The sequence below is a fragment of the Anguilla rostrata genome, chromosome 1 (genome assembly GCF_018555375.3).
Source record: "Anguilla rostrata isolate EN2019 chromosome 1, ASM1855537v3, whole genome shotgun sequence".
Classification (NCBI taxonomy): Eukaryota; Metazoa; Chordata; class Actinopteri; order Anguilliformes; family Anguillidae; genus Anguilla; species Anguilla rostrata.
The window spans coordinates 26686408-26698182 of NC_057933.1; the positions used below are offsets into that span (position 1 = coordinate 26686408).

Sequence of the window (11775 nt, forward strand, 5' to 3'; positions counted from 1 at the left end):
CAAGAGAATGGTACAGGCCTGAATACATGACCCCTACAGTGACAGGATACTGTGGCTCTGCTATGCTGTGGGGGGCACGCTTCTGGCATGGTTTGGGTCCACTTATCCGCTTAAAGGGAAGGGTCACTGCAAATCGATACAAAGTTACTCTTGAGTGATCACATTTATCCTATGATTAAACATGGTCTTTTCTGGGATGACAATGCCCCCATCAATGCCCATGAATTTGGATGAGATGTTGGATGTCAGGTGTCCATAATATTGTAGTAGTATAGTAATGTCATTTTAGCAATTTGGCAACATGACCTTCATTCTTCATTCATTTTCAGGAAAGTCACATTGACTATGCTGGGACTAGATAATGCGGGGAAAACAGCAACTGTGAGAGTCATTAAAGGAGGTGAGATTTTCCTGGCCATCTAGAGATAAAACCATGTATGCAGTGTTCCTCTTACAGACAATAAAAGCGAGAATAGAAAGTTGAAAATGGCAGAAAAGCATGGAAATTTAAATATGACAGTGACAGTGATAAACCATGCATATGATAAATAATCTCTCTTACCTTCTTTTACTGTAATAATAATAATAATTAAGATTACATTACAGGATTTAGCAGAGCTATCCAAGCTTACAACTTATAGCATTTTACATTGTATCCATTTATACAGCTGATATACACTGAAGCACGTTATACTTGTAGGGTACAACAGTCCTACCGAATCAACCCACCTTGTTAGCCCAGTTTACCCATGTGCTACTGCCGCATTAATAATAATGTGTGATGATGATTAATACACTTTTTCTTAGAAACCCTGAGGATGTTTTCCAATGGATTTTCTGCTGGCCTGAAGAAGGGCCAGGTTGATTTGTCCATCTTCGACCTGGGCGGGACAGAGTTTCAGGGACATTTGGAGGCACTACTTCCCGAGTCCCATGGTGTCATTTTCGTGGTGGACTCCAGCGATGTCCAACGGATGCAGGAAACCAGGAAAGTCCTGGCCAAAGTCCTTGGGCACCCTCGTGTCGCTGGGAAGCCAGTTCTTCTGTGAGTACACACTGACTCGACCGCTGGGAACGCAGGCATACGCAGACAAATAGCTTGCCCTCTACTGGGCAAACATAATTACTGCATCGTCAGTTTAACCATGTGACTTGTAACACCTGTTGTTCGAAAATGTCCATTCTTTTACGAATTTAAATAACAAAAACTAAATTAACATGGGATACTGGATATTATTCCATGGCATGGACATGAGAAAAAAAATACCTTGTTTTTGAGAAGAGTGTCATGTGTCCCAATTTATGTTGATGCAGTCTATTTAAAAAAGAAAGCCAACCTTATTTACTTGTGATTAACATAATAAATACATTTTCTCCATTCCCCTCTCTTCTCTCAGTCTGGCAAACAAACAGGATGTGAATGGGGCCCTGTGCGAGGATGACATCATTGACTGTCTGTCGCTGGAGGAAACCGTTACCCTGAACAAATGCTACTGTCAAATCGTGAGTGTTCCTGGGGTTAGGCTGAGACAGATGGTTATGGGTTAAGACTACAGCATACAGTTGTGATGTAACAGCATCGTGTCTGACAGCAGTGGAAAGGCAGGGGTTCCCAAGCATTTTCATCTGAATGTCCTACCACCCTCTGTCTGAGGACACCAAGCTCAATAAAATGCCTGTTTACACCTGCACCCAAGACAAGCTATTAGCATCATGCCAATGCATTAAGTATAATGATCAAAATACTACCAGCGAGACAAATTAGTCAATTATTAAAAATGAAACTACAAACTAAATTTTAAGGGGTAATATGTTCTTATACATAAAAAACGTGAGCCTCATGAGTGGAATAACCCTTCAGGTACCGTGCTCGGCTGTGAAAAAGGTCGGGAAGAAAGCCATCAAGAGCGGGCTGGACTGGCTTTTGAAAACCGTGGCCAGAGATTACGATGTCATCAGTGAGCGTGTGCAGAAGGACACGGAGGAGCAGAGGGAGAAGGAGGCTGTGGAGATGAGAGAGCGGGTCGAGAGGGTGCGTCTGATTCGGGAGGAGAGGTGAGGGTCATTTTTTACTCAAGCTCCAAGCCCATTCACTTTCTGAATGAACACATATCTGCATTCTGATATTTGAATCACCTCAACTGCCCTGACCCACAGATCGAATCTGCTGATTTCCACTTTACACAGTATCAGAAACGGCCCAAATAAAGCTAACTTTATCTGAGAAAATAAGTAGCCCAATTACAATTAGAGTAGAAATCCATCATGCTCACAGATTGAGCCAAGGACCTACTTTTGCTCACTCTGTAAGACTATAAAAACAAAGCAGCTATCTATATGAATTACCCAAACAAAGAAATGGCTACGTTTTTACATATTTACAAAATGTACTGGTACTGAAATATTTAACTTTGAGATTCCTCTGTAGGGTTTGTTCAGTTGGGTTCTCTGAAGCATTGTATTTTCTCCAAAGGGAAAACAGGGAACGGGAGGAGGCTGAACAAGAGGGAAGGACAACAGAGACAGAAGATGAGGGCAACATGGCTAACCTATTCAAGCCAACAGGAGACATCAACTCCGAGGTGAGAACATGGATTGCTACATTTTGAATTGTAGCAACTCAACTGTACCTAAAATGGAGCACTGACAGATTGATAAGTCTATTTAAATTATTTAGTGCATAGTGTTTCATACCACCAAAATCTTCACTTTCAGAAAACACATTGGTAAAATTTCAGAACTTACAACATCCAATAACGGGAACAGGAAGGATGTTGATGTCAAATATATACTAATATATTTCCAGCTTGTTTGAGATCTCACTCTCTCTCTCTCTCTCTCTCTCTCTCTCCCTCCCTCCCTCCCTCCCTCTCTCTCTGTATGGGTAGATGGGGGACAAGCAGAAAACAAACAGTGAGCTGCAGATCACAAAGACTGACGCAGGTAAACCCATCTCACCTGACAGACATGCACAATTAATCATTCAACTAGTTTAAGTTCAAAATGTTCTGTTCTAAACCAGATTATATTCTGGAATTATTTTGTACCACATAATCTGTTGTATACTGTGTCCTGTACTTGTATTGCTGTCTCTTCACTGCAACAACCTTGTTTGTCTGTACCTCTTGAATTTATGGGGGAGGCTGCAGCTCAGAGAGAGCTTAACAAATACAGTTGACCTGACCTTAAAACGGAAAAGAAAAAGCAGAACATTATACCTGTTCCCTCTGCTCCTGCAGACAGCTGTCCAGAAAAGAAGTGGAAGTTTTGGCAGTGGAAGAAGAACAGGGTGGGGCCTCTGTCGTCAGTCTCAGCTAAAACACCTCGCCGCCTCATGTCTGGTTTTAAACTGTTCAGGCGCAATGCTGTGGCCCCCTTTAAGAGCAGAATTGAGTGACATTGAAATTATCTTCTGCTCAGCCTTTTCGATTTGAGCCAGAGCAGGACATTACTCAGCAGGGCAGCACCGACAACAGCCCTCATTAAATGAATCTAAATGATGAAGATCGCAGGCCAGGGAAATGAGAGTAGGGCGTAAGAGATGGTGTTTGTGCAGCAAGTGCTCGCCATTGCCAACAGAGACAGAAAAGTTGTTTGTTGTAAAGAGCTCTATCTTCTAGCAGCAGTCATTCAAAGTCACTTGACCATATGGATCAAACTATTGTTTTTGGTGAAAATGAAACATCGTCCCCATTAATTTAATTGACATAACGTTATTATTGATCGGCATTGTACATATGAGCTCAAGCCAGTGATAATACTTCCTTTGAATGCATAATCCCTAATGATCATACACGCTGATATATTAAGATGTTTAGCTTTTGAATCCATCCTATTCACAGATATCCGGTGTGTCATATCACACACAAATTCTGAGCCATTGTATTGGTATTTTTCAACATTATCCCAACTGCTGGGCAAACAAGTGACTTAACCTCCAGTGCAACCTTTTTACGTCATCTACCCGAAGTCTCTTGCGCGCCTAAAATAATGGTGATCTCCATCTTTGTGTGGTTTTAACAACACATTAAGCCTTACAAGTCTTAACAGGTGAGGTTCCCTTTAAATAGAAATGCCTTAAAGACTAACAGTTATGTCCATAAGAAAACCGGCCACAGTTTGTGTGTGGATAATTCTGAAGCTGTCTTTAATCACGTTTATTGGACCCACACCAGAACCAGTTTCCTCATCACTGTTGGTACACAGTTCTTCTTCATCTGACCTTTCTGCTTCTTCTGTTTTAGAAGGCATTTGATCTTACGGAGGTGCATCCTCTAAAACTGGTTCTTCACCTTCCTCTTGAATCTGGTTTTCACCTTCTGCTTTCTGCTACCTTTGTTGAGATTGGATGAAACTTGTCTGCTTTCAGTCTCAGTTTTGTGTTTTCCTCTGCTTGAGGTCTGTATGGCCTAAGAATATTCTGGGTTTGGATTCTGAATGATTGAGGGATTTGCGCAGGTTGCTGAAGTCTTTGGAACAACTTCAAATTCACAACCCTGGTCGCAATGCAGTCTTTCTGGGTATCCAAAGCGTGGGATGAAATCCTGAACAATCTTCTCTGTGGCTGTTTTCCCTGACTTCTTCCAAGTTGGATTAGCTTGTGCAAACCACGTAAGATGATCAGCTAACACCAGAATATATTCATAGCCTCCCTTACTTTGCTCAAAATGCAGCAAGTTAACAGAAACTAACTCAAGGGGTATGCTGGTTTTGATGGAACCCATAGGTGCTCAGTCTGGAATGCTTAGCCGTCTTCGTTTTATGCAAGCACACTTCTTTGTCGCGTAATCCTCCACCTCCTGATGTATATAAGGTCAATGAAATCTTTCACCAGCTAAGTGGGTTACTTTAGCAGCTCCAAGTCAACAAGCAGGCTCTTCAGTACCACCAATGTTAGCTTGTCTGGTAACACCAACTGCTTACGTGGTCCTGACTGTCTGTCAAGGATTTCATCTTCAAACACAAATTTGTTGCACTCATGCACAAGTCTTCTGGTGTCTCATCCCATCTCCTTTTGTCCTTTTCGTTGGGAAGCCAGGCATTCTCCATGAGCATAATCTCTTCTTTGATGACTGGATCATCCTGGCATGCTGTTTTAATGCATTAGACAAGGGTGACATAAAATGACTGTTGAATCTCTTCCTCCATGTTGTCCGATGAGCAGAGTCTCAAAGAAGCTACCCCTGATACACCATCCTTTTAACATCTTTTCTTCCTTGCCATGTGGCTGAAACATGCTCTGCCAAAGTTAAAAGTTCTTGATCCATATCCAGTTGCATGCATTTTTCCATCTTGATGCTGGTAGAGCCCACTGCTGTGTCTTTCTTGGCCACAGCGAAAACAATGTGAGCAATTTTGACTTGTTTGACAAAGTGTCGACATTTGCCTCTCTTATTAGCTTTATCTCCATTCGCAAAACTGGAAGCTGACAAATCACATCAACTCTCAGCTGAACAGTCAGCAGGCTTGATCATCTTTTCCTAGTTGTTTAAGAATGGATACTTGAGTTGCCAGTTCCAAGATTGCAATACAGTTTGCTTGGACTTCCCCCTAAACTTTTCTACTGGAAGTCAGTGCAGTGATCTCCCGACTGTGGTACTTTCTTGTAGCAGCCCAATGCTCTCTGTCCCTCTTGCCCACAGCAGAAACAATGTGAGCAAGTTCCACTATCTTTTGTCCAGAGCAAGCAATTGAGAGTCCCTTGTCTTCCAAGCTCAGCAGTTGCTGGCTCTTCACTTGCTCACTCTTCAAGTCGCCATCTACAGGATATAAATAGTACGACATGTTAGCAGTGAACTCCAAATAATTCTTAAAGGGCACCCCACACCTGTTAAGACTTGTACAGTGTGTTGTAAATGCCCTCAACTATGGAAACATGTTGTAAGGACCACACAAAAGATTTCAGTTATTTAAAAAAACCCCAGCCTTTAAAGGAGTAACATGGTGGTTGAACGTGACACTTCCCAGTTGTCTTTAGGCAACAACAAAACAAATGTGCATAATTTTTTTATTATTCAGTCATTTCAATGTACTTTAAAACGTATTTTTCTAAGCCTACATTTCCCACTATAAAAGTTCACCCGAACCGTCTGGGCGTGGTAATGAGAACTGTCAGTTAGCTATGATTGACAGACCGTGCCCCGTTACCATAGCTACCCCCATGATATGCGCTATTTTTGGGAGACTTTTCACAAGCTAGCTAGCTTAGTAGTATATCAAGTATCGATAGATAGCTAAGGTAAGGACGTTGATTTATATCAAATTATAATTTTTGCTATCTAGCTAACCAAGTTAAGATAAAAGCACAACTATAACGTCCTCATAAAAGCAAACTAGCTAGCTAACGTTATCGATAACATTTCCTTATGAAAGCAAACTACCTAGCTAGCTAACGTTAGCTAGCTAGCTAAATGAATGCAACCAGAAATAATCTAATATTCCTTAAAAGGCACTCTAATTTAAGTGAACCTAACGTTAGTCAAATATTTGCATTGTCTTGCCTGTAAGCCAGCGGCGCAAACTATGGGTCTCGAGTTATCCATGGGTTTATGGGGCGTGGAGAGGGGAGTGGTTACTGTGTTCGTGACGCACCAAGTTGACAACTTTCTCTACCGGTTGAAAATAGGACGATAAATTTAAAACGCATATTTATCCATTTATATCCATATTTATTGACTTGTTTGACAAAGTGTCGACATTTGCCTCTCGTATAGCTTCATCTCCATTCGCAAAACTGGAAGCTGACAAATCACATCAACTCTCAGCTAAACAGTCAGCAGGCTTGATCCTCTTTTCCTAGTTGTTGACCTCCCAGAGTTTTCCGACTGTGGTACTTTCTTGTAGCAGCTCAATGCTCTCTGTCCCTCTTGCCCACAGCAGAAACAATGTGAGCAAGTTCCACTATCTTTTGTCCAGGGCAAGCAATTGAGAGTCCCTTGCCTTCCAAGCTCAGCAGTTGCTCGCTCTTCACTTGCTCACTCTTCAAGTCGTGAACAATATATTTGAACAGTTCAAGCTCTTTGATAGCTGTAGCTGCCGGGATGTTCAACTCTTGTTCACCTCCCAATGACCCAGTGATGAAGATCTGAAGATGCCATTTCCAGTTCACAGGGTCAAACATTCTCACAGCTTCTCTTGTACTGTCAAGTCTATGTGATTCCTTGATCAGCAGTCTTTGGCCCGCAGGAGTTGCCGATTCCACGTACGGGCCACCAAAATGTTACCAGTCTGCCCAGGGTGATGGAACTGGGAAGTAACTGGGAATGATAAGAAAATCAGATACAGTTTGTGTGTGGATTATTCTGGTGCTTTCTTTAATTAGCTCCCTTTCTGGAACCCACATCTGAACCATAGTTTTCTTATTGTAGTTATAGAGTGCCATCTACAGGATATACATAGTATTTAAATAGTATATTAAAACACCCCAGCCTTTAATAAAAAATTTGACCAATGGAGATCGCCATTATTTTAGACACGCAATGCACTTTGGGTAGATTACATAAATTAGTTACACACTGTTTTGTCCAGCAGTTGCGGTTAGTAATATTGAAACATATCAATACAATGCCTCAGAATTTGTGTTTGATGTGATACATGGGATATCTGTGAATAGGATGGATTCTAAAGTTAACATCTTAGTGTATCAGCATGTATTATCATTAGGGATTATGTATGTAAAGTAGGTATTATCACTGCCATAAACTCATATACGATGCGGATCAATAATAACTTTACGTCGATTGTATTAATGTACACGTTTAAGTTTCACCAAAAGCGATAGTTTGATCCTGATGGTCAAGTGACTTTGAATGGCTGCTGCTAGAAAGTGGAGCTCTTCACAACAGACAACTTTTTCGTCTCTGTTGGCATAGGTGAGCAGTTGTTGCACAGACACCATCGCTTATTCCGTACTTTTGTCTCCTCTGGACTCAGATCTTCATTGTTTTGATTTATTCGATGAGGGCTGTTCTCGGTGCTTTCCTCCTGAGTAATGTCCCGCTCTTGCTCGAATCAAAAAGACTGTATTGAAGACATTATCAATGCTGATCAGTGGGCAACAGCAATGGACTAAGACCTGTGTAACCATCTGACATCACTACCCAGAATATGACTGTATTAACAATGGCGACCTATGAGTTGAAGGAATTAAAAAAACTTCTAAATGACTAAAATCTTTTAATTCCTTGTGAATAATAAACAATTACAAATTCAAATTTAAATTTGATGTGTCTACTTTCTGAGCCCACTAAATATTGTTCTAATTTGAGGAAAGAGATCAGGTGAAATCAGACCCTCCACGCCTAACCTAACAACAAGCAAATAGGTGGATATTTTCGGACAAGTTATATTTTGGCAGCTGAAGTACCCTCACTGCCTCCTGTAATAGAACCACTGTTTCAAAACAAACTACAGCACAGCTATACTATGCCCTGGTATTTAAAACAATTTACAGGTGTGGAAAAGCACTCTGAGGGCATGGTTTAAACCAGATTGCTTTTACAATTCAATGCACATGCAATGTGAGCTCCCATGGCCCTGCAACTCTTGTACAACATTGTGTGGCCATGGAAAAAACCACCCCCAGTACAAAGACTACCGATATCTAGCGGTGGATAGTCCAGGGTTCAGAAAGGAAAAGTCCTGCCATGTGCTTCTTCCACCCATGAACTCAGCCAGCCAATTTCACTAATGATTTCTACCTCATGGCTGATTAATTGTGTGAACTAGCAAATCCAGTGGACTGGAAAAAAATATTGGGGAGGACTTTTACGTCTGAACCTTCATTTTCCACTTTTCCAATTTCCTTATTCCCGTTTAACCGTTCATACGAGATTTAGTGGTTCACACAGGTAGTAAAACAGTTTTCATTATCCGTGTGTACCAGGATTGAAAACACAGATTAACAAGAGTCCATATAAACTGTAGTATAAACTCACAATGTTCTAGACCTTCCAGCAACACTATATTCCATTCAGATTAAATCACACTTTTAATAAAAAAATGAAATTAATTGAAATTAAATTAAATTGAAAAATAATATCTGGTCCATTAGAATATTTCATATTTTGAATACATAACCAAAAATGATCACAGATATGTTCAACTGAAAAGCTTTTTTTTTTTAAGTAAGGGAATACAAAAGCTATCTACATTGTGAAAGAAAGGTTAGTACAGGTTATAGTATTTTAATGAAGTCTTGGCTAATTTAATTTGCTCTCCTGAATGGGATAGTATCCTGGAGTAGTTCTATACATGTTTTATTTCCATCCTTTTGCCTAACTTGATAATGAATCATGAGGTGTGAGTTAAGTTCAAACCACCTGTTTTGTACTTCCAAATAATTTATCTGTGAGGACAACATGATTATGAATGACTCAAATGCTGCACAACAGATCAACGGTGAGTCAACAGAAAGCACTGCATTGCTGGTGATGACGCTTAAATTAATTTCACCTGGATGCACTCAACATTTGCACTTTCCTTTCTATTAAAATTGTATTTGAAAATTTTGGCCCCTCTCTTGGCTTTGTACTCACTGTAAAGTTTTGTAATGAAGACTTTTTCATTAAGTTATCCGTTACCTTTTCGAAGTTGTTCGCTATTTTTTTTTCTTTGTTAGTGAAGACTTAGCTGCATATAACGTTAGCTAGATAGCATGCATGCAGGATCGAATTCATTTTCCAATTGAAATAAATGCCGGTGAATTGCCAAGCTAGCTAAGTTGCAACTATAAATAGTAACAGCAGTTCCTATTGGAGGGGAAAACAGCAGGATAGAAGAACAGAATTTGATGCAAAAGCTACTCAACCTGGGGCATTCAGCTGCGTAAGGTAACTAGCTAAAAATAACGTTACTTGCAGGTCCAACAGAAAACTCCGCGATGCTTTTCATCCCCTTGGCGAACTTCAGCTGACACCACCAAAGAAAAGTAACTCCAAGGTTGACTCTAGTTTTTTTAATGAGCCCTGTCAGGTTGTCTTTTTGCTTCGCTCCATCTAGGCTTCTTAGCATCTGCCACTGCAGCAAACTAGCAACAAACACTTCGTTGGAATCATATCCCAAACCACAAGCTCTGTGACCATGCATAAAGAGCACCAGGCCCAGAAATGTCCTGAACACCTTTTAGAATAACAAATACTGGTAAAAGGTGCACAAATTTGGCTAGTGTGTAAAGACTGAGATTGCCAGTGCATCATAGATATGCCTTAGTGTAGTTATAATATTATCAAATCATAAATCCTGCATTTAGAATTTTGAGGTCTCATTCAAATTGAATAACAGCCATTGAAATATAAAAGTCTCAAAATCACCAATAGAATAGGGCAGGGATCAGCAACTCATGGTCCTCGAGGGCCGAGAAATGCTGGTTTTCCACCCTCCCTTTGCCTGGGAGTCAAGTGTGAAGACAGTCCGGCCAATCAGTAGCACTAATTACCCGGGAGAAAAGAAAACCAGGGCTGGATTTGGATTCGAGTTGATGATCCCTGGAACAGGGGGTCTTGTGTAAGGATCCACTGGGTTTAAACTGAGTTATGTTTGCAGAAAAAAGTCTGATTTTTAATGATAACTTTTTAGGGGTATCCATAGCACAGTAATGGTGTAATTGAGCTATACCAAAATCGGTCGTTCGCGAGTCCATGGTGATTGTAGTCCACATGCAAAATGGCACTGAGATGGGTTCGAAATGGAGATATCAAGGTTCAGCCCTTGCTGTTTTACATGGGAGAGCTGACCAACCCAAACATATACTGAGCGCGTTAATGAATCATTAATGCGGTGTGCGTGAGGTTTAATCCACCAGGTGTGAGTGGTGGCCCCAGGCTACTTCTTTCCACAATGCAGCCCACAGCCAAGGTTGCATGGAGTTCAGTTGAAGGAAAACATGCGGCTCCGGCATACAGTCCACGGGTGCCCTCTGGACAGTTTGAAAGCCGGGTGGGCATAGACAAGCCAGAGGGAGACACTTCATGTGCAGTTTTGTGGGGCCCTGATCAATTAATGGAGGTTGCTGGTGTGGTGCAAGACTGCTCCAGCGCAGGGGTTTTCATCCTTTTGTGTTCCAGGCACCCCCAACCTGGTGCAATGGCATCCAGGAGACTCCCATCAAAGTTATAAAGGGCTATATTTAAAATATTTTTAAACCCAATCTATGAATTTTCCCAAATGTACAATGTCCTCCATAATGTCTGGGACAAAGACATTTTTCTTTCTTGATTTGCCTCTGCGTTCCATAATTTTAGTAATAAAACAATTCCCATGAGGTTAAAGTACAGTTTCTCAGCAAAGCAATTTGTCCAAAAAAAAAAACATGGTGCCCTGAAATGGAGGGGGTTACTTAAAATGAATTGCTGTAATTTCCACATGGTGAATTTAAAATGTATAAAAATAGCCTTTAACAAAAGTGTTTGATTACAAATCTAAACTTGTGAACTATAGTCAAAGCAAGAAAACACATCTTTGTCCCAAACATTATGGAGGGCAGCGTATATATAGTCACTGCATATCAAGTCTGGCAAGGGACCCCCCTACAGTGCCTTTAAAGACCCCTTTGAAACTAACTGTTTGAAATTAAGGCTCTAGAAGAGTGCCTTAATAGGATGAACCACCCAGCAGCCCTTTGGCTTCAAATTAAATAATGTGAGTGTAATTTGAGTTACTTACTTCACAATTTGGCAAGTTGATTTTGTGGTGACAAGGAAATCTTGTTAGTTTTTGAAGAAAAACAATTTCAGAAATATGCTGACATTGAGACTGTAATCTTGGAACAGCTTGGCA

At 40.8% G+C, this 11775-nt stretch overlaps 1 protein-coding gene across 1 annotated transcript; it reads left to right on the forward strand.

Moving 5' to 3' along the window:
- Positions 1 to 818: 818 nt before the first annotated feature.
- On the forward strand, positions 819 to 3513 carry LOC135241674 (ADP-ribosylation factor-like protein 13B). The gene is made up of 6 exons (XM_064312237.1): positions 819 to 1045; positions 1398 to 1503; positions 1862 to 2055; positions 2474 to 2582; positions 2889 to 2943; positions 3240 to 3513. Exons 1-6 carry the CDS (start codon positions 819 to 821, stop codon positions 3395 to 3397), a joined length of 849 nt encoding a protein of 282 aa, XP_064168307.1. The 3' UTR covers positions 3398 to 3513.
- Positions 3514 to 11775: the final 8262 nt, after the last annotated feature.